This window comes from Myotis brandtii, unplaced genomic scaffold, assembly GCF_000412655.1.
Source record: "Myotis brandtii unplaced genomic scaffold, ASM41265v1 scaffold182, whole genome shotgun sequence".
Taxonomy (NCBI): Eukaryota; Metazoa; Chordata; class Mammalia; order Chiroptera; family Vespertilionidae; genus Myotis; species Myotis brandtii.
In genome coordinates, this window is record NW_005356751.1 from 2,827,570 (window position 1) to 2,851,781 (window position 24,212).

The 24,212-nt window shown below is 37.3% G+C and overlaps 1 protein-coding gene and 1 pseudogene across 10 annotated transcripts in view; both read left to right on the top strand.

Moving 5' to 3' along the window:
* GABPB1 (GA binding protein transcription factor, beta subunit 1) overlaps positions 1–24,212 on the top strand; it is a 54,280-nt gene that overhangs the window by 19,347 nt on the left and 10,721 nt on the right. For 3 of the 10 annotated variants that reach the window (XM_014537803.1, XM_014537809.1, XM_014537808.1), the window contains 6 exons: positions 2,234–2,341; positions 6,660–6,827; positions 8,699–8,893; positions 9,965–10,112; positions 10,444–10,557; positions 21,231–21,416. In XM_014537803.1, coding sequence (XP_014393289.1) covers positions 2,234–2,341; positions 6,660–6,827; positions 8,699–8,893; positions 9,965–10,112; positions 10,444–10,557; positions 21,231–21,416 — 919 coding nt within the window. Of the gene's footprint in view, positions 1–2,231; positions 2,342–4,821; positions 5,104–5,416; positions 5,501–6,659; positions 6,828–8,428; positions 8,596–8,698; positions 8,894–9,964; positions 10,113–10,443; positions 10,558–21,230; positions 21,417–24,212 lie in introns of those variants that run through there. The other 7 variants (XM_005863950.2, XM_014537810.1, XM_014537806.1 and 4 more) reach the window with 7 other exon arrangements.
* Positions 3,819–4,487, top strand: LOC102258986 (annotated as a pseudogene).

The following is a 24,212-nucleotide window of genomic DNA, read 5'->3' on the forward strand; positions in this document are numbered from 1 at the left end:
GGCATCGCAACCTCCCGATCCGCCCTGCTCTGTGCATGACAGGGGGCAGCGCCCCAACTCCCCAATCGGCCCTGCTCTGAGCCCCACCAGGGGCTGCACCTAGGGATTGGGCGTGCCCTCTGCCACCCGGGAGCAGGCCTAAGCCAGCAGGTCGTTATCTCCTGAGGGGTCCCAGACTGCGAGAGGGCACAGGACGGGCTGGGGGACCCCCCCCTCCCTTCCCGAGTGCACAAATTTTTGTGCACCGGGCCTCTAGTTAAGTATATTAGAGGATTACATTTTCTAAGTGTTTTTACTCATATTCATTTTTAAGAGTGCTAGTAGCAATTTACATGGATCTAGTTAGTATTTTACAGTTTTACAGTGTTTTCATGTCCAGTAGATGCTATAAACTCACAAAAGCTCAATGAGCTATGAATTACAGAAATTCAAAGCAAAATAGACTTTAAGCTTTAAAAATTTAATTTTGTGTAATTCCTTTTACCACTAGATGGCCTTCTTAGCATGTACTTTGAGCAAATGTAGATTTCATTTTTAGACTTTTGTTTTTGTTTTAGAGAGAAACATTGATTGGCTGTTTCACTTATTTATGTATTCATTGGTTGATTCTTGCATGTGCCCTGACCGGGGTTGGAACCAGCAACCTCCTGGTGCAAGAATGACACCCAACCAAATGAGCCAGAGCTTGTATATTTTTTAGAAATTGATTTTTTAATCTTACTAGATCTATGGCTGCCTTTTTATAATAAATATTTTATATTGCCCCCTTTGCTAACTGGAAATGGAAATCATAGTTAATATTACCTATCTGCATAATTAAAGAATCATTATAATACTCTAATTTTAATATACAGGAGAAATAGAAGGAAAGCAACTTATAATAAAATGTGTATTTCAGTATGTAAATATTCAAGTGCACCACACTAGATGGCACAAGAGGTAGTCAAATGGTTGCCACCTACACATAGAATCATTGTGAATGTGACAGCTGTGAAAGCATAATTGATACAGTGTCATTTATAGTGGTGATTCACATACCCAAGTGTCATTGAGATTGATGACATGATTTTCCAAAATGGTGAACAACTCTTAGTAAAGTTCTTAACAAACAAATTGATTTATAGTATGGTTGCATTTTGGGATACATTAATAACTGTGGAAAATACATTTTTTTTACATACTGAATTCTAGCCTTAGATATATATATATATTTATTAGAATGTCTGAAATTCATCCAGGACCTTGGCAATTCTTCTCCATAGTGGATTGTTCCCTGTATTGCTGCTCCTCTAGTATCCCTGGCACTTGACCATTAAATACTAGTAGAGCTTTCACCCCATTCCTCTGACCTTCAATCCCCAAAATGCCTCCATATATAGAGTGTCCTCTAGGGGTCATTGTTGCTACCATTGAAAACCACTGATTTAAAAGTTTTTAGCTATATTAATCTGCTACACAGTTGTATTGCTCATGGAACCATAGTAACTTAAGTATCTTAGGTCCTTAAGTATGATGTTTTGAATAATTAAGACAATTGAAGAATTATGGGAGAAGTTGATTTGTTCAAATGCATCATTGTTTTGCAATTCTTGTAAGAAGATCAATAAGTTTGCTATTTTAAGTTCTCAATATCCTGCATTTTCATTATTTTTCCCCCATTCTTCCTGTTTAGTAAGTCGGTAGTATATAATTTTCCTTAATGTTAGCATTTCCTTATTTAACAGCCACACAATATAATTTGTCCCTTAAAAATCCACTTTTTAAATTAGGAAGATACTATAGTAACATTGAAGAAGATTTGTGAACTGGAGGCAAATTTCCATTAATCACACAACTTTAAAAAAATAATTTTCAGCATTTTGTTCTCTTTGTGCATATTTTGCCATTCAAAAATTCATTTTGTATTTTATCTTTTCACTTAACATGACATAACTTTTTAATGTTATTTTATAACTTCAAAACTATTATTTTAAATTACTGCATATTATTCTACTAGATTTCACAATTTAACCATTTTCCAATCTTTAGATTGTTCACATTATAAAAATGATTATATGTATGTAGGTACATATATGTACATATTTACTTATATAATCTTTATTGATAGATCTGTTTCAATATATTTTTATTTATTCTTCTGAGTAGATCTCAAAAGTGGGGTCATTTATTGGTTCAGTAGTCTGGGACATTTTTGTAACTTTGGAGATTTTAAATTCATCTATGTTTTGTTTAGATGTCCCTGGTAGATTTGGGAAAGAAGCTTTTAGAAGCGGCACGAGCAGGTCAAGATGATGAAGTTCGTATTTTGATGGCAAATGGAGCTCCTTTTACTACAGACTGGGTAAAGAATGATTCTAATGTGGTATTTTTCTTCTCATTTTTGAGTTTTTTTCAGATAAAAATTAGTCAGTATTGTGTTTATAAGTGGTAAAAATTTTGCAAATTTGTTTGCAACTTTAGAATTATAGCTGTCTTTTAAAGGGAATGGTTTGTATCATTTTTTTGATATTTGATAACCCTACCAAGTATTCTGCTCACAAAAGGGGTTTTCTTTTAGACTATGGAGTTTAATAAGATAGGATGAATATAAAATGTAACTGGTTATGATTTAATTTAAAGGTCTTATAAATAGCACAGGTACAATTTCTAATTTAGAAAATAACAGGTAAAGATTGGGGTTAATGTTATAATGGTTTCTAAAAAGGAAAAAAATGTTTGCATTTTAATTGATACTTGTAAAACTATTGCAAACATGACCAAAGAGGAAGAGTGGAATGGGAAGTTCTTAGTAACTGTAGAAGGCAATTGTGAGGAAGACAAAAACCATAATTCTATTTAATTCTGGGGTGCAACCAAAAGGGTTGCTTTTGGGAGTTTGGGGGGTTAGGAATCTAGATTAACCCTTCCACTGGTAACAACTAAAAATTCCAGATTTTTAATTTGGTTGTTTTTGGCTTGCTTGTCCTGTGTTCTTTTTTATTTTTCATTAAAAACAAAACAAAACAAATTTTAACATGGAAAATTTCAAACATATATCAACCCCTTCATAGCCTTTACTCAACCTCAAAAATGATCAAATTATGATGAATTTTGTTTCCTCTATAACCCCATCTACTTTTTTTTGTTATGTATTATTTTAAAGAAAATTCCAGGAACCATCTCACCCATACATATTTTAACATCTGTCTTTAAAGATAAAGATATTTTGATTAAGCATTTCAAAAAAATCTTAAGTGCACTCATGAGTTAGAGAGAAAATAGAGATTATCAACCTGAAGAACTAAGTGAAAGGCAGGACCCAGAGAAATTTTACCCAAGAACATTTGCTGAACTAAGTAAATTTGCCTGTTGGTTTTCTCACCTCACTGGCATGGATTACTGAAGGCAAAGACCTGAGACTGCTCACAGAGAGAAGTCTCCTAGGAAAGTCTCTCCCCAAAACTCTGGAACCCCCAAGAGATGCACCTTCAATACAAGGATAAGTCAGAAGTACTCTTTCCTCCTCCTACCTGCTTCTGCCCCTGGCCCTGTTATTAGGGTACTGCAAAGTTAAGGAACTGACTTGAACCAAGACATCAAATAGAGGAAAAGATTTGGAGTCACAAGCCATTACTTGCACACATTTATGTCCTGTACATTCTATAAAACCATAAACTGAAAAATGAATGTAAAGTGATCTTTGGACTAGATCCTAGGTTCCTGGGAGAAACAAATGAATATCTTTTCTGGGGGAACCTACCTTCATTCTAGGCTTTATATCCACAAATGAAATTCCAAGAAAAATGAACAGTCAAAAATAACGGACAAAAAACAAAACTCATCTCCTCAGCATGCAGGGGAGCCCTGGAGGACACAATCGCCCAGGCACCCTCATAGCAGCTGACAGAGCCAAACAGATGTTCGGACCTCAAGTGCTTACAACCCGGCATTATGTGGGTTCTGCAGCTTTCACAGGGATCCCAGAGCACGGGCAATTCCAAGGCAGCCCAGGTGGTGCCTATGGGACTGCTCAGCCCCCACCTCACTATGGACCCGCTCAACCGGCCTATAGCCCTAGTCAGCAGCTCAGAGCACCTTCAGCATTTCCTGCAGTGCAGTACTTGTCTCAGCCACAGCCACAGCCCTATGCTGTGCACAGCCACTTCCAGCCCACCCAGACAGGGTTCCTCCAGCCTGGTGGTGCCCTGTCCCTACAAAAGCAAATGGGACATGCTAACCAGCAAACTGGCTTCTCTGACTCATCCTGTGCCCCATGCACCCCCAAGCTCTGCATCCAGCCCCTGGACTCCTCACCTCCCCCCAGCTCCCTGTGCAGATGCAACCAAGCCAACCTGGCCCCCGGCTCCTATTCCTCCAACACAGCCAGAAACCAAGATTCTATCACAAGTGACCATCAAATTTCATCTTCAACCTCACCCCACCCCCTACCTTGGGTGAGAGTCCCTGGTATGTCCTAGGCCAATAAAATCTATCTGCCATTGAAAAAACAAACAAAACAAAACAAAAAAATAACAGACAAGGAAACAAGATGTTTTGAACAATAACCTACTGAAACAACTGACAACAGAAGACTTATAAGAACTTCAGATAATTTTTTAGTATAAGCAGATTGAGAATAGCTGAAAGAAAATTAGTAAACGGAAATATATGAAAAAAATCATCCAGAATGCAATGCAGAAATTGATATAAAATGTAAAAAGCTTTCAGGAATCATGAAGGCTAGTGTGAGAAAGTCTAAGATATATGTAGTCATAAACCCACTAGGAGAGTGAGAATAGGGATGAAATAATTTTAAAACATGATATCTGAGATTTTTTCCAGGACTGATGAAAGATGGCAGCTCACAGATTGAAGTGGCTCATCAAATCTCCAGCAGGATCAATAAAAAAATCCACATGTAGACACATCATAGTGATACCACAATACATCAAGACAAAAGGATCTTAAGGAGGATTGGTGTCCATAAAACATGGGATTCCCAGGGCAGTAGTAAAAAGACAAGACAAAGAAGTATGGGCAGATGATTTGATATGCTACTTTACTCAAGAGAAAGTTTGAATGACCAATAAACATGAAGAGATGCTCAGCTACATTACAAATTGGGTAAATGCAAAGTAAAATCATGAAATATCATTGTATATCCACCAGCTTAGCCAGAAAAAAAAAGTCTAGCAGTACCAAGCAGTGGTGAGGAGATGTGTGGAGCAGTTTGGCAGTACCTAGTAAATTCAAACATGTGCATACTTGTGATGTTGAACTTCTGAAAACATTCCCAAGAGAAACTCTTGTTTATGAACTTGAGACATGTATAAGGCTATTTTTAGCAGCAGCATACTTCTTAGTAACAAAACTGGAAACCCAAATGTTCATCAGTAGATTAGTTAGATTAATTGTGGCTTATCCATTCAGTAGACTATTACAGAGCAGAGAAAATTAGCGAACTACACTTAAATTCACCAGCATGGGTGAATCTTATAAACATACTGGTAAGCAAAAGAAGGTAAGTCACTGAGCATTACATGATTCTATTTAAACAAAGTTCAAAATAGGCAAAACCAAAGTATATTATTTAGAGATATGTAAGTGATTTAAAAACAAAAACAAAATAAAGCGGATGTGATGGTGATCTGGCAGCAACATCTGTCACCCTATTGATGGCCAGGGGTTGATCCAGCTGATCTAGCTGGCAAGGCAGGTATCCCCCTCCTCCCTCACCAATCCATGTGCCTCCCTCCTGAAGCTGCATGCTAGGTCTAGGTCGAAGAGGACGACCTTCCCTCCAGAGGAGAGAACCGGTATTGGGTTAAGGGTATACGAGTAGTTGCGCTCCCCTGCTAGAATCTCCAAACAAGCTTTCACTCACATTTTAGTACTGCCGTGTATATTGTGAATGTGGTGTTAATGTAGTGGCTTGCCTAGACCACGTGAAATTAATATAATGGGCTCTGTTCTGGTTCTGTCCTGACTGACCTTTGACAGCACATCTCAGATCATATTTTTTTTTTTTAGAGAGGAAGGGAGAGGGATATAGAGTTAGAAACATCGATGAGAGAGAAACATCGATTCAGCTGCCTCCTGCACGCCCCCCACTGGGGATGTGCCCGAAACCCAGGTACATGCCCTTGACCAGAATCGAACCCGGGACCCTTGAGTCCGCAGGCCGACGCTCTATCTGCTGAGCCAAACCAGCTAGGGCCATATTTTTTTTCCTTAGAAAATGACTATATGAACTCCTTTAAAAATATCACTGAGGTACTTTAATTAATTTATTTTTTTAAGTCCTATAAAACAGTTTAATATAAAAACAAACACTATTACATTTATTTGACAGGAATTTCATAGATGAAAGGAAGTTTTGTATGGTTGATATGAGGAAAAGATTCCAATATTCTGAAAAATTTCTCAAACCCTAATTATCTCTAATTCCTGATGAAATTAATTTTTGTTTAGGTTATTTTATCTGAAATATTGACGTTTCCTTTTCACTGAGGAAATTCCTGAAGGCCTCTATGAAGAAAATGTCACGAGCATAAATTCTTTCTTTTGAATTATGTAAACAGATAGTATACTTTTGCTATGTAAACAAAATATAAAATAGAAGGTAGTAAAGAAGTGTACTAAAATGACTATAAATGTGGATTTTTTTCCTTGTGGTATAGCTGGGAACTTCTCCACTTCACCTGGCAGCACAGTACGGGCATTATTCCACCACAGAAGTACTACTTCGAGCTGGTGTAAGTAGGGATGCCAGAACCAAAGTGGACCGAATGCCCTTACATATGTCAGCTTCTGAGGGCCATGCCAGCATAGTAGAGGTTTTGCTTCAGGTATGTGTTCTTTCTCTTTGTACTTTACTTTAAAAAGTAAACCCTTAAAGGACTTATAGTTTTACAAGAGGAAGAAGAAAACTAGTTTTATTAAATATCTATCCCTCCTCCCATGTTATCTCATTTTGTGTGTGTAAGATCAAATGTAAATTATCTTAAAGTTTTCCTTTGTGAGGGGATAAAACACTTTTTCTAGGTATGTTCTTAGTTAAGTCCAACAATTGATTTCTCACACCTTGATCTCTGCCATGGTGAGGGACTATAGTTTTGTCTTAATACAGTTAAAATGCTCATGGAAAAGGAATATTAGGCTTGGATAATTAACAAATAAACAGATAATGCAAATGGGGATTTTTCTTTAATCATTTAAATGCCAAAAAGAAAATTCAGAAATAGAATGATAGATTTAGGTATTCTTAATCCTTTTTATTCTGGCCTCTAGACCAGCAATTTTCAACTGATGTGCTACAAGAATTTTTAAAATATGCAATACCTATTTAGTCAGGAGCTCTGACTTCCTTTCCCTTAGATTTCAAATAAAAAAATGACCAATGTTATTGGTCATGTCTCAAAATAAGGTTGCTCCTGATTGGTTAAATCTTGGTACCTGAAATCCTTATATGTAAGTACTAGAGGCCCAGTGCATGGATTTGTGCACCAGTGGGGTCCCTCAGCCTCGCCTGCACCCTCTCGCAATCTGGGACCCCCTGGGGGATGTAATAGTGTGCAAAGCAGCAGGCGGCCAGGGAGGAGCCTAAGCCCAGGCCAGGCGCCACGCTGCCCCCACTCAATCCAGCCCCACTGTGCCTGCTGCCGCTGCTGCTCCATAGCGCTGCTGCCCCGCAGTGCTGCTGTGGAGGCTGCCGTGGAGGCTGCCACAGCTGCGCTTGCCAGCCGTGAGCCCGGCGTCTGGCGCTCTTTGGTTGCTTAGGCTTTTATATATATAGAGATAGGCACCTAATTTTTTAAAAAGTCACTTTGGAGCAAAAAGGGTAGGTAATTACTATTATTTATTAATTTTTTTTGTAAATCAATCAAAATTATACCTATTTTATGTCAGATCAGCAAAAGATACATTTTTTGGTGTGTTGTGTAACTTTAGTATTTTATGTGTGCTGTGAAATGAATAAGGTTGAAAATCTCTGCTCTAGATCAGCCTGTCTGAAAGAAATACAATGTAAGCTACAAATGCAAATCGTATGTAATTCTAGATTTTCTATATTATAAAAGTAAAAAGCAATTTAAATATTATATTTTATTTTACTTAATATATACAAAATATTATTTCTACATGAAATCAATATAAACATTATTATATTGCTTATTTTACATCCTTATTTTGCTATTAAGTCTTTGAATCCAGTGTGTATTTACACATATAGAACTTCTCTATTCGGACTAGCTGTATTTCAAGTGCTTAGCCACATGTGTCTCATGGCTACCATAATGAACAGTGTACGTCTAGGTGGTTCCCTTTAAATTCTTTATATTGCATTGGCTTTGACAGCAAAGGATATTTTTGTGTAAATAAGGAACTAGAGTTAAAAATAGGGTTTGGGAGGAATGCTCATAGTTTTCCTTCACTTCTTATTCTGTTCTAGCCCTTCATGCTCACAGCTGGGTGACTGAAAAAATCAGTGCTGTTCTCCTAAGAAATTAGAAGGAAAGCAATTAGGAAAGTCATCATGATAAAAAATCGATTAAGTGACAGATGTGTGGTGATCCTGGAGCATATAGATTATTCAACACACAAAAAATGGTTGATCATGTTAGTAGCAAATTCTTCTCAAGTATAATGTCTAGAATTTTCATTTCAGCAATTTTTAATATTGCATATTTTAGAAATCTCTTGTTTTGAAATATTTTTGTAGCATGGTGCTGATGTCAATGCAAAGGACATGTTAAAGATGACAGCTCTACATTGGGCCACAGAACACAACCATCAAGATGTGGTGGAGCTTTTAAACAAATATGGTGCTGATGTACACATGCTGAGTAAATTTTGTAAAACTGCATTTGATATTTCAGTAGACAATGGGAATGAAGATTTAGCAGAGATATTACAGGTAACTTTTTCTTTTAATTTAAGAAAATAAACAAAAGATCTCTGTTTTATGGATGATTTGAACTATTCAGTTTGTAGCTTTTCATTTTGGACTTAGTTATTTTGGACAGGCCTTCTCCTCGTTTGCTTTTTGTTCATTACTCTTCATTTTCCTGATTGTAAGACTAGTTTTTGCATGTAACATTAGAAGATTAGATAAGGTGTTACTTTCTGTGTAAAATTCCTGAATTCTTCTAGACATTTTATTCTATTTTTTTTTTTGTTGCATACCATATGGCTTTGGCTACCATATGGTATTTCAAAGTCTGTTATATTTCACTAAAAAAAATTTGTTTGCAGCCATAATAATGTCCCCTGAGTGAGTGATACAGTCTTTATCATTCTGAGTGGTTTCTTTTATTTCTCACCATCCTCAGGAAAATCTGTTTGTGAGCATGGTTATTTATGGCTTTTGGTCAAGTTTTTCTAATAACCAACATTTCTATTCTTCAGCTAGACAACATTGATGTAAATTATCTTCTTTACTTACGGCCTCTTCTTGCATGTCTTCTTGTTATCCTTCCCAATAAAACTCTTCTCTAAGACCATCTGACTCTATTGAACTTCAGCTAGTTACTTAAAGGATATGTTCAGACAAATGAACTTTGCCAGGCCTCTTCCAACTCTTTTACTCCTAGGAGTGTGGTTTGGGGGTTAGGTTGAAGATGTAGAAAAATTGGAAAGGACATGCTTTATATATGTAGTGTTATAGATTGCTGAATATAGTGGAGGAAATAATTTGATTTAAATAATTTAATTTCTGAAGTGACAGGGTAGCAGCATATTTTTCAGCTGTGTTCTATAAAAGCCTTTCAGATATCCATTTCTCCTGTCATTGGATTTTGCTGCTTTAGCTAATGGGAACTTAGGATATAAATGAATACTTTTGGTTTACCACTATATTCTTAGTAGACCATAAGAAAGATACCCATTTATATTATATGATTCCTTTATATTTGTGTTTGTAGTACGTTGAGAGCCTGTGCTATATGTTCTGGTTATAATTCTGAAAATATTGTGATTTGTCCCCCAGATTGCTATGCAGAATCAAATCAACACAAACCCAGAGAGTCCCGACACTGTGACGATACATGCTGCAACACCACAGTTTATCATTGGACCTGGAGGGGTGGTGAACCTAACAGGTCTGGTATCTTCAGAAAATTCATCCAAGGCAACAGGTATTCAGATGCATATAGGATAGCTATTGGGATTTTAAGCCTTAGTAGGTATCCATCCTTTTAAGAAAGGACAGTTGGAGAATGAGGGTAAGAAAAACCTTGGTTTTCTTTGGTATAATTAAAAAAACACCCACATTTTTATGAGAAAATAATTTAAAGAAAGGTGATATTGCAAAACATACTGCAGTATTATCTTTCAAAAACTAATGCTATCCAAGCTTGTTTTTCACAAAAGTAATATCCAGGTTTCATTTAAGAGTCGAATAAAGTAAAACAGAATATCAGATTAAAGCTCCTTAAAAATTCAAATCTATTTTCTCTTTTTTCACAGATGAAACAGGTGTGTCTGCTGTTCAGTTTGGAAACTCCTCTACATCAGTATTAGCTACATTAGCTGCCTTAGCTGAAGCTTCTGCTCCCTTGTCCAATTCTTCAGAAACTCCAGGTTAGCAAAACAAGTCACATGTGTACATTAAAAGTTGGAGATTCAAATAGTCACAAAGGCCAGGAATCTATATTAATAAAGAGCTAATATGCTAATGAGTGGGACACTGTAATGGGTAACGACCAGGTCATTAGCATATTAGCTGGGGCATTGCTCTGGAGATGGGCGGAAGCGGGGAGGCGCCTGGAGGCCGTGGGACCATCCCGTGCCTGGGAGGGCAGGGGTGAGAGCCCATAGCACCCCCCTCATCAGCCCTTCACCACCCACTGCTCGCACTCTGACTCCCCACGGCTCACCTGCCAGGGGAAGGAGCACAGCACAGCAGGTGGGAGGCTTCCATGCTCTCCTCTGGCACCATGACAGGGCGGAGCCAACACGTTGCTCCAGAGACAGGGCGGAAGTGGGGAGGCGCCCCGAGAAGGCGGGACCAGCCCGAGGTGACTGGAGGGACTGAGGCTGGGGCTTGAAATGGCCAGAGGCGGCCAGAGGGTTTGGGGACTGGGCCAGGCGCCCTGGAGCTCTGCGTGGACAGGTTCGGGTGTCAAGGCAGGGCTGCAGGTGGGTGGGTGGCACCGCGAGATATCTTGCGTGCTGGGCTCCTAGTGTCATATAAAAGGCTAAATTAGGCAGGGTTGAGATTATGGCCGTCTGAAGAGAGTGGGGCAGGGCAGGGAGGCCTCAGCTTCTCAGCTACAGCTATTTCTAGTTATATGCTCAGTGTTGCCAGATCCTACTCTTTCATGGGGAGCTGAAAATCTGGATTTTAAAAGAATGTTAAATATTGCCAATTAATTAAATTTTAAAAACGTGTGGTTTACAGAAAACATTTCTGTCTACCCAATTGGCCTTTGTTTTACTAGTCTCTGACTTTGTATAAATAAAGTATATATGTATACATATATATTTTTGTTAGTTCTATTAAAATGAATGACCGCCCTAGCTGGTTTGGCTCAGTGGATAGAGTGTCAACCTACGGACTGAAGGGTCTTGGGTTTGATTCCCGTCAAGGACATATGACCAAGTTGTGGGCTGATCCCCAGTAGGGGGCGTGCAGAAGGCAGCCGAGCAATGATTCTCTGTCATCACTGTTTCTATCTCTCTCTCTCCCTCTCCCTTCCTCTTTGAAATCAATAAAAATATATTAAAAAAAATAAATAGTCCTGGCTGGTTTGGCTCAGTAAATAGAGCGTCGACCTGTGGACTGAAGAAGGGTCCTGGGTTTGATTCCGGTCAAGGGCACACATGCCCGGGTTATGGGCTTGATCTTCAATTGGGGGCATGCAGGAGGCAGCCAATCAATGATTCTCGAATCTCATCATGATGTTTCTATCTCTCTCTCCCTCTCCCTCTCCCTTCCTCTCTGAAATCAATAAAAATATATTTAAAAATAAATAAAATGACTGACAGAATTAGGAAATAGCATACTGACACCACTTAAGGGATGATAATCAGCATTAATAGCTGGTTTAGGTAAAGTTTACCTTCATACTTAACTAAAATAGTTCTTGCTATAATTATTATGTAAGCAAAATATTTTTTTTAACTAGGGAATTAAAAGAACTCCACAAAATTCTTCTTACTGTAGTTTCAACATTTGGACTAATATTTATAAAATTAAAAATAATTTTAATGATACTGCTGGGGATTGAGCCCGCAACCCGGGCATGTGCCCTTGACCGGGATCAAACCCAGGACCCTTCAGTCCGCAGGCCGACGCTCTATCCACTGAGCCAAACCAGCTAGGGTAATTATTTATTTATCATCTCATTTAATCTTCACTAAAAAGCTTGAAGGTAGATATTAGTGGATTTGATTCTTTAAAGTGCTATTGTTTGAAAGATGTGTTTTTTTCAGGGGGAAGAAAACCTACTTATCTCTCTCATTTCTGTCTTTCACTCTCTTTTTCTGCAAACTAGTGATAATAAACATTTATCCATTTAATGCTTGAGTCTAGGCCTTTTATATTTGAGAGTCTTTAGATATTTCTGAATCACATTTGGCTGTTAGCAATTATGTGCATCATCATATTGATGTGCCCTTTTTATAACCTATGTCCAGATCTCTGCCACCTTGGTAATTACGTAAGCATATAAAAGAAAATTAATTTCATTGGTGGTTTCTCTTTGGTTAAACTTGCATATTTTTGTCTTTATTTAAAGTATATATCTGAAAATTAAATAACTTTTTTCTTTTTATTATTATTTTTTAAATATATTTTTATTGATAGTATTACAGATATCTCCCAATTTCCTCCCCTTTATCCTTCTCTTCCTAGCCCCTACACACCCCCTTAGGTCTAAATAATTTTTCTTAAAAGTCAGCTGGAAGTTTTGACATTTAGATCTTTGGCTCCATGAATTGGTCATACCAACTTCTCTAACTTCTACCTTTGAAAATGTTATGTGTGGTCTAGACTGAGAGAATTAGTAATTTCACTGGACTTCTATTACATGTGACTTACAAACTTCTGTGAGCACAATAATTTTTCATTTCAATGCAGTATCATAGCAGAATCTTTTTGAAGATATTTTAAGAACTTGAGTTAAGTTCAGGTGAGTACATTGCCACCAGTGTAAATAAACTACTCAGCTAAGGTCCATAATGAAATACATTTGTATGTATTCAGGCAAATTATTTCTCTGCTTATTGCCTCTCCAGTCTCTTTTAACATCACTTGTCAGATTCATCCTCATTTTAGAAATGTTTATATATATATTTCCAAGGACATCCTAAGATCTAGGAAATAAAGTAGTACTTCCATTTTACATATGATGAAGCTGAGGTTTGTGAAGGTTACATAATTTTGCCCAAAGTATCATGGCAATAAAGTGGTGAAAAGAGGTTTGTGCTGAAGATCTGATTCCCAAGTTGTTTGTCTGTGACCACTGTAATATACTGTCTCCTCTATGCAGTTTCTTCTGGTGATCAGAGGACTGGTCTCTTTAGAGTGTTTATAGATTGGTTTGTCATAGAAATAGATATTTATGTGATTATCATTTTGTCTTACATCTAACAAAAGTACCACTGTTCTACTTTTACTTCTGAAATGTGTTTGTTGAAGCAGTCTGTTGAAATAAATGTTCTGCTCCTCTTTTGTCCTTTTTAAATGACTGAAGACCATAATATAAGAACCACTAGTACATTAATTGGCACTGCTCATATTCTTTTCTTTTACCAGCTAAGTAGTACAATAAACACATCTTCTTAATACCAAATAGCTAGAATGTAGCAGCAGAGGGACTGCATTTGAAATGGAGGCTGGCTGGCTGGCTGACATGGTCCTATATATACAGGGGAGGTACTTGTGATAGTCTACATCAGTGATGGCGAATCTTTTGAGCTCGGCGTGTCAGCATTTTGAAAAACCCTAACTTAACTCTGGTGCCGTGTCACATATAGAAACTTTTTGATATTTGCAACCATAGTAAAACAAAGACTTATATTTTTGATATTTATTTTATATATTTAAATGCCATTTAACAAAGAAAAATCAACCAAAAAAATGAGTTGACGTGTCACCTCTGACACGCGTGCCATAGGTTTGCCATCACTGGTCTAGGTCTAGGATACACTCACTTCACCTGGGAACTGTGGCTTTAAATAGCACCTTCATGATTACGTTAGGGCTATCTTTCACATATAAGACAAATCTTAATGCTAGTCCAATGGGATAAAGGATAGAATGCTTTCATTGTGAAAACAAATTATATCACTGTCTTTTCTTGATGATATAATACAACTGCAGATTGTTAATACTTGATGATTAGAATATCTAGTGGTTTTTTTAATGTAATAATTTTCAGTTTTATTCTTTTCTCATAAACCTTTATTTTTAAAAGTATTTAACTTATTTGATTAAATTTGTAAGTTTCCATGGATAATTTTCATGATTCTTTATCTAAGAGAGGTATAGAAAATAATTTGATAAATCTCAATATACTGTGAAGAGTTTGTTGCTAATGTTCACTTTTAATAAATGACTGGTTTTGTTGTGAATTACATATTTCAGTTCCTGAGCCCATAGGCCTTTGCAAATGTGCATAGTTTTATTAAGTAATCATTAGTTCTATTTGGGTCCAGGCCACGCCAAAGAAGGATGATGAAACAATTTATATTAGCCATAAATTTGAGTTGGCATAATGAATTATGGAAAAATGATTAATATCTATTGGGTTCTTGCTATATGCTTGTTGCTGTGCCAAGTGCTTTACATGCATTATCTCATTTTGTTATTACAATAGTCATCTGAATTAAGATACTATCATTGAACTTTGACCAAGGTTTGATTTTCGGCTTTGACGTTTCAGAAATATTTTATTCATATATCCTGAGTTGATATAAGGGACTGACTCACATGTAGCAAAGTTATGCGAAGGTGATGCCCAAATCAGAATGCTGTTACTTATTTTTAAGGGAGGATATAATTGTCTTTTGATATATGAAATTAACTTACTCATTTTGGAAGTCAGTAAAAAAATTTATAGCATTTAAAAGCATACACACACATTTTTAAAAGTTTTTAAAAATCCACACATTAAAAAATGATGTTTTCATTGATTTTTAGAGATTGAGGAAGGGAGAAGGAAGAGAGATAGAAACATCGATGGGAGTGAGACATTGATTGGCTTCCTTCTACATGCCCCCTACTGCGGGTCAAGGCCAAAACCCAGGCATGTGCCCTGATTGGGAATGGAACCAGGGACCTCTTGGTTCATGGGTCGACGATCAACCACTGAGTCACACTGGCTGGACTCTATTTTTTTTTTTAATTGATTTTTTTAGAGAAAGAGTAAGAGAAAAACATAAGTCTGAGAGTGAAAACATTGATTGGTTGCTTCCTGCAAGAACTGACCAGGGACTGAACCTGCAACCTAGTTATGTGCCCTGACCGGGAATCAAACCACAACCTTTTGGCACCCAGGATGTTGCTCCAACCAACTGAGCCACACTGACCAGGGCTACACACACACAATTTTTTTTAAAATATATTTTTATTGATTTCGAGAGGAAGGGAGAGGGGGAGAGAGATAGAAACATCAATGATGAGAGAATCATTGACTTGGCTGCCTTCTGCATGCCCCTTGCTGGGGATGGAGCCCACAACCTGGGCATGTGCCCCTGACCAGAATCGAATCCGGGACCCTTCAGTCCACGGGCCGATGCTCTATCCACTGGCTAGGGCCACACACAATTTTTAAAAACCTTGTTTAAACCATCCTTCAGAATTTGGGAGTGGAGTAATTCAGGAGAAATATCAGGCAACTCAACATTAATATAATTGTCATTATTTTTTTTTTTTACATTATTAAAACAAACTAGTGGAACTTCTGCTTGGAAATAGTTGGGAATTAATTTGTTAATTTATGTACCCAATGATTAGAAGGCTGTATTCCTTTAAATATTCTCTAATTCAAGTTTTTCACTAATTTGAATTCCTTTCAATGAATTTTAATTAATATGATAATGGCAACAAGAGCAGGGTTCTTAAATTTTGTGTTAATCAGAATTGTCTTAATACATTTGCCCCAGTTCCACTTCAATAGATTCTGATTGAATAGCTTTGGGGTGAGGGCCTTGACATCTGTATTTTTAACATGCCCCCAAAGGTGATTCTGAAGGCACACCAAAGTTTAAGAATTTGACCCCAATTTTTTTATTTCTATATGTGATTTAACATTTATTTAATTATTTACTAGGAGGATAGATGAATCTCTAACAAGGAAAAGATGTGATAGAGAGGACTGGCTTTCTTAATAGCTTTAATAGTTAAATATATCTAGATGCTTGCTACTTAATGTTTTCAGGAGTTGATTAAGGAGCAGACTTTAGGTAATTAGGATATAATTAAAACAGAAAGGTGACACTGATGATCAAGACCAGATTTCTCATATTGAGATGAGAAAAATGTTATCTTGAGCACTTTAAAAATAAAATAAAGTAATTTTTCACTGTCAGCAATCTATAGCCCCACGAGGATTTACTTATCTTTAAATTTTCCCTTCTTTATATATGCTGTTATCTAACACATTGATTTCTGTTCACAAAGATTAGAAACATTTTTTAGATTACGGGAATTCCCATGAAATTGTATATCTTAACAGATGCTGACCTGTGAGCATTGATAACATTGTGGTGTAAAGAAAATTAATATTACCTCTGTTTATTAAAAAGATGGTACTAGGGGGTGGGGGGACAATGGGGGGACAAGGACACATATGTAATACCTTAATAAAGAAAAAAAATAAAAAGATGGTACTAAATGTAGTTACTTACTTAAACTAAGGGAATGCTTATCTTTTAGTTACCTCTAAGTTAAGTAGCTATCTACTATATTTGCTGGAAGCTTCCATTGCTCAACTTGATAATTTTATGAATTATACTTTTATTTTTACTAATATTTCATCTTCCAGTATCATATTAGTAATCTAATTTGCAATCTAGTTTTGGCTCCTTTTTTCTCTTTAGTATTTTGATTATTTTGCTTTATTTGATTTGTTATGGTAGGTACCTAGCTAGTTAAGAGATTTAGCATCCTATATAATAAAATGCTAATATGCAAATCAACAAAATGGCGGAACATCTGGTCACTATGACATGCACTGACCACCAGGGGGCAGATGCTCAATGCAGGAGCTGCCCCCTGGTGGTCAGTGCACTACCACGGGGGAGTGCCGCTCAGCCAGAAGCCCTGAGCTTGGCTCACGGCTGGTGAGCACAGTGGTGGTGACGGGAGCCTCTCCCACCTCTGTGACAGTGCTAGGATATTTGGCAGCGCTAAGAATGTAGGATGTCTGACTGACAGCTGAGGCCCACTCCCCCAGGGCAGTGGGCCTCAGCCGTCAGTCAGACATCCCCTGAGAGCTCCAGGACTGCGAGAGGGCACAGGCTGGGCTGAGGGACAACCCCTCCCCCCTGCACGAATTTCGTGCATCAGGCCTCTAGTCTGAATATAATGTATAAGTTCTATGTGTTTAGGCACAATTAAACATTTCTTTGAACTGTCAAGATTTGCAGAGGTTCTGTTAAAGTATATGTTGTTTTATCCCCCTTATGCTCTCATTTCACTAATTTTGGAAAAAACAAGTATATTCCTGAAACATATATATTTGAGGTGTTCTCATAGTGTACTTTCCTGTGCATAAAACTAAAGGGTTTAACTTGTGACTGCTGATTTCTTTATCTTTGGCCAGCCCATTTTTTAAGGCACCTGAGCATGTATTCTATGCTAAGTTCTTAGGGTTTCTTGGGAGCCCATTGTCTTCTTGTGTAATTTGTTTCCTTATTTTTTCTTAAATTCCTTACCATAGCACATCTTAAAAAAGAAAGCTTTTAGATGAAAGGCAAGAACTCTTATTATTTTAATGACAGTCATTGCAGATAATGCAAAGATGAAAGTTCTGGAGTTGTGCCTTGATTGTGTGTGATCTCAGAAATTTCTCACAGATGTTGATGCTTGGAAATAGTCACTACTTGTAGTTAGCATTCAACATGAGTGAACATTTCTTTTTCATATGGATATTTTCTTAAAAAATCAAAGCAATAGTCTATGTGTTTGAAAACCTGAGTAGTTGTTCTATTGAATATATTACTATTTTATGTCCTACATTTCATTTTATAATTATCTTCCTGAAATTTTCTTAAGTGCTTGATGATAAAGCCTAATTATAGTTTAAGACAAACAAAAAATGAGAGAACTCAAAAGCACAAAGGTTCTTTGCATTTTGAGTATTATCTTCTGCAGTTTGTATTGTAACCCTTGATTATAAAATAAAGCACTAACAGAACTGCAGCCAGGCCTGGTGCCATGTGTGCAACCTTGGAAAGTAGGGTCCCAGTACTACCCTACCTTAAAAAAAAAAATAGTGTACTAGTACATACGTAGGGCCTCTTCTTCAGTAAATCCTGTGGTCATTGATATCCATGATGTTCTGCTGGGAATTGAGCATGTTTCTGAGCAACTGTGTATCAGTAGCACTTGAGGAGAGAATGTTTTTTGTTTTTTTTAATTATACTTTTGGTAAAAAGTTGCCTCAGATAACTCATTAAAACCCCCCATATAATTTAGAAATAGTTCTTATGTCACTTCTTTTTTCAGAAATAGTTATATTAAACACTTTTTATGTTGACAGTTTTCAAACCCATAAAAAAATTGGAGGATGAACTTTATACCTTTCACCTATATTCATAGCTATTAACTGCAGCGGGAAGGCTGAGGAGGGTTGGGGGGCAGGAGGGAAGGGGGTAAGAGATCAACCGAAGGACTTGTATGCATGCATATAAGCAAAACCAATGGACATAAGACACTGGGGGGTAGGGGAGGCCAGGGGATTGTCAAGGGCGGGGAAAAAAAGGACACATATGTAATACCCTTTGTAATACTTTAAGCAATAAAAAAATTAAAAAAAAAATACCAACAGCATAAAAAAAAAACATCTTGCCACATCTGCATGTTCATCCCCACCACCAAATTATCTGAAAGTAGGCTGCAGACCTCATGACACTTCATTCTTTAATACTTCAGCATGTATTTCTCAAGAATAAGGGCAGCCTTTTACTACTCACATCTCCATTATATTTCCTAAAAGCATCAGTACTAATTTAGTGACATTACTGACATATGGTCCATAGTTCAAGTTTCCTCAGTTATCCCCAAGATGTCCTTTAAACTCTGTTTTTCATTCAGGGTCCAATTAAAGTTCACACATTGTATTTGGTTATTGTTTCTCTTTAGTCTCCCCCAATCTAGAAAAATCCTACTGTCTTTGTTGTTTTTTATGACATTGAAATGTTTGTAGTCTAAGCCAGTTGTCTGCAGGATCACCCACATTCTGGATTCATTTAATTCTTAATAATTAGATTCAAGCCAAACATTTCCAGGAAGAACACAGTGATATTTTGTAATCTTGCATTGCATCACATCAGGAGGCACACAATGTCAGGCTGTCCTGATAATGACCGCCTGGTGAGAGTGGCAACCGCCAAGTCTTTATAGTTCCCCCTTTCAAACAAATGCTGATCTTTGGTGTGAGACCCTGGGAACATTTAAATATCTTGTTTCCTCAAAACATTTCACCAATGGTTTTAGCATCCTTTAGGATGTGCAATGATGATTTTTTTTGGTTACATTGATAATTTTTCTTAGGTTATTAAGTAAGTGTTATTCTATCAAGATGACACTTTCCTCATACTCCCTTTCTCTCCTTTTTCATTGGGTATTATCATAGATAAATGGATTTTAAAAGATTCAGTGTGTTATAATTCATGACTCATTCCTATCGATTCTGGTTTATTGAAGTATAACATATACAGAAGAGTGCACAGATCATAGCATGCCATATAATGAATTACTGGTATCACAAAGTGATCAGTCCTGTATGGGTAATCATTGTTCACTTCATCTATGGAAAGTACATCGTATGTATTTTGTGTCTGATTTACATCACTGAGCATGTTTTTTTGGTCAGATTTATCCATGTTTTGCATTTAGTCACTTAAATTGCTGTGTAGTATCCAATGTATGAATTTACCACAGTTTATTTATTCATTCTACTTTGGATGGATATCTAGTTTGTTTTAAGTTTTTCACTATTTTAAGCAAAGCTACAATGAATGCTCCTGTGTTTGTCTTTTGTGATCAGTAGTTGGTTATAGCATTGCCTGTAGGAGAAGATTTTGGCAGTATTAACTTGTGATTTCTTTTTCTTTTCTTTTTTTAAATATATTTTATTGATTTTTTACAGAGAGGAAGGGAGAGGGATAGAGAGTTAGAAACATCAATGAGAGAGAAACATCGATCAGCTGCCTCCTGCACACCTCCCACTGGGGATGTGCCCGCAACCAACGTGCATGCCCTTGACCGGAATCGAACCCGGGACCCTTCAGTCCACAGGTCGACGCTCTATCTATCCACTGAGCCAAACCAGTTAGGGCTAACTTGTGATTTCTTTACCCAGACAAATCCAGGAGTACTATTTTCAGATGCTAGAATACTCTCTGAGCCTCTCTTAAAATATTAAGGGGCATAGTTTTGAATTTTACTGATATAAATGTTAATATGTCATATATTAATATATTGTTATAATCAGTATATGACTATAACATAATACATTATGCTTAATATATTACATATTAGTTAAATATAATATATCCATATGATACCAGATCTGCATGCCACTTATTATCAAGGCCACCCCTGTTCACATAATTCAAAAAGGGAATACTGTTTAGTCTGGCTACTTGGAAAATACAAATTTTCATGTTTCATTGGATATTAAAATGTTTATCAACTCCTATGTAAATGGAGTATAACTACATATAAAATCATCTTTTGGATTATGGAATTTTATTAAGCAGGTGTACCCTTTGTTATATCTGTGACTTTAGGAGACCTTACAAATTTTGTACCTCATATAACTAAATGAAGAGGAATTGTTTATTTAAACACACACATGCATGAATAGTTGGAACTCACTTATTGTAAATTATGGGGCTTGTAGTCATAATGTTTACATAGATATGTATAGCACTGCTGTAGACTAAAGTTTAAAACCATGTTACAAGCTTTTCTGTGTAAGGAAGAAGCAGGGAAGGCAAAGGTACTAAAGCAAAAAGAAACTTCTGTTTTTATCTTTATATATGTTCACTGATTTTCACATTTATATTTTTTCCCCCAGTAGTGGCTACGGAGGAAGTAGTTACTGCAGAATCAGTGGATGGTGCAATTCAGCAAGTAGTTAGTTCAGGGGGTCAGCAAGTCATCACAATAGTAACAGATGGAATCCAGCTTGGAAATTTGCACTCCATTCCAACCAGTGGAATAGGCCAGCCCATCATTGTGACCATGCCAGATGGACAGCAAGGTGAGTAGTAGGCATTTCCATAAAGTTGCTGTTTATTCTCAATTTGCCTTAAGTTATGTTTTTGTAACCCTTTGCAACAGATTTAGTTGCCTCACTTTATTTGCTTAGGCTAATATTAAAGTTAGCTTGCTTTTTCTGAGTATATACCAGGTGGAAAGAAGAATTGGCCCTAAAGTATTCTGCTTGGAAATGAGCTTAAATAAATAATTCAAAATCAGCATTGGATGATAATTTCTTAGGCCATTTAATGCAATTCAGATATCATGTGATCTTTTAAAAATACCATGTAAGAAAACCCTACTTAAAAAAAAGTTGGACTTAAGACTTGTAATAGCTATGTGGTAGCAACTTTTAGCAGCTTTCTTGACAGTTTTTCCATTTTTTTTCCCCTCTCGGAAACCACAGAGAGCAATAAGATGGATGAAGTAGAAGCCCCAACTATGTTTTCAGTGAATCTAAAAGGTTGAGAAAACCACAGAATTCCATATTTTAAGTGCTCCAAAAACATCTAAGAACATTATAGTCAGGGCAAGAGAACTCTCATGAAAACCTACAATGTTGCATCAAGAAAAGAAAAGGGTTGAGCTCAGAAATCAGCAATAAGTACACACTCCCAGCAAGACAGGGCCCAGACTGAATAGGAAGTGCAGTGCAGCAAGCAGAGCTAAGATAGATAGAATTGGACGTGAATGGTGGAGGAAGCAGAAAGAGAAGGTGCAGAAAGTTCCTAGCTTAGAAAGCATCACCCTGCACCCAGTCCCCGAAAAAAAAGTATATGCACACACAGACTTTTAGAAAATGAGTAGGATTGCAGAGACCATGCCTCTTCACAGCCAGTGAAGGAATTACAGAAGGGAAAGGCTGGAGGTAGCAGTTCTTGTAAACTGCATTTGGTTTAGCGGTAGAGGAGGTATGACACTTAGGAAAGAGTTTGTCACTATAGCAGGACAGGAGCAGACCTTGACCTGTGAAGCCTGAGAGGCCTTTCTCCTGTTCTGCAGAAATCACCTGCTGATAGCTTGTCTAAGAGCTCATCAGGCCTAGGTGCTTTCGCAAAGCCTTAAAGAACGAATCCAATTATACAGAAAAGAAGAAAGCTTTCAAAGTATTTGTATTAAGCAGATACAACTTTGTTTCCCAAACCTAACATTTATACAGACAAATCTCACTGATGAACAAATGGAAAGAAACTCATAGTTTCAGATCGGTAGACTCATTATCAAGAAGCTCTCAATTTTTCCTGACTTGATTTGTAAGCGTAGTGTGATATTTTAAAAAGACTATTAATTTGCTAGGGCTGTTATAACAAAATACTACAGACTGGGTGACTTGAACAACAGCTTTTTATCTTCTCACAGTGCTGGACGTTTGAAATCCTAGGTAAAGGTGTTGGCAGTTTTAGTTTCTTCTGAGACCTCTCTCTGTGGCTTGCAGGTAGCTGCCTTCTTGCTGTGTTCCCACATGGTTGTCCCTCATATGTGTGTATTGTCTGTGTCCTGGTCATCTCTTTATATAAGGACACCAGTCATATTGGATTAGGACCCTCCCAAATGACCCTATTTTTGACCTTATTCACCTCTTTGAAGTCCTTATCTCCAAATACAGTCACATTCTGAAGTGCTGGGGGTAAGGACTTAAACATTTGAACTTTGAGGGGACACAATTCAGCCCATAACAAAATCCAGAGGTTCTTTCTGCAAGTAGCTAAACAGATTCTAAGTTTATACTGATAGGGGAGGAGGGAAGAAGAAAAAGAAAGGAAACTGGAAAAGAAGAACAATAAGAGGAACCTACTGAATATTAAAATAAACTTTTAAAGACTCCATAATTTTAAAATGTGTAACTGACATATGAACATATATACTATGTAGACAGTTCAATGAAACAAATACAAGGTTCTCAAATTCTTGAGTTAATTTGTAAGTGTAACAATATAATATGAGTTAAAAGAAATAAAACTTTAATTCTTATTATTTCTAATGTTTTCAATTACATTACACTAAATATTAGTTTTACTTTTTTCATTTGTGTTTACATTTATAAATGACAGGTTTTAATGTTTTGACAAAACAAAACATTAAAGGCTTTGGAACAATTGTAATTTTCCCCATTGTTTTGCATGGCTTCAGTATGCACAGCCATTTCTATAGTCCCGTACTGCTAAGGTACTGTTAAGTAAAGCAAGGACGGTCTCTCTCTGTATAATTTACATTCATATGAAGAGATACTAAAAATTGGGACAAAGTCCAACAACCCAGTAGAGAAACAAGCAAAGTGTATAAACAGACAACATTCATAATGGCGTATCCACACATTATTATGTAACTAAATAAAAGAAAGCTCTTATGTACTGACTAGGGGCCCATTGCATGGATTCTTGCACCGGTGGGGTCCCTCAGCCTGGCGTGTGCCCTCTCGCAATCTGGGACCCCTCAGGGGATGTCGGATTGCCGGTTTCCCCCAAGGGTTGTAGTAGTTCCCAAAGTGGTAGGTGGCCGGGGCACCACTTCATTTGTTTGTAATGAAGTCTGTCACTCCTGCTCATCCCGGCCCTGCTGTGCCTGCTGTTGCCGCTGCCGCTCAGTAGCACTGCGCCAGCTGGTAGCACTGCGTCTGGCGCCCGATGGTCAGATGAGCGGCACTCCCGCTGTGGGGGTGCACTGACCATCAGGGGGCAGCTCCTGCGTTGAGCGTCTGCCCCCTGGTGGTCAGTGCGCATCATAGCTACCGGCCAGTTTTCCAGTTGACCAGTCACTTTAGCTTTTATATATACAGACTAGAGGCCCGGTGCACAAA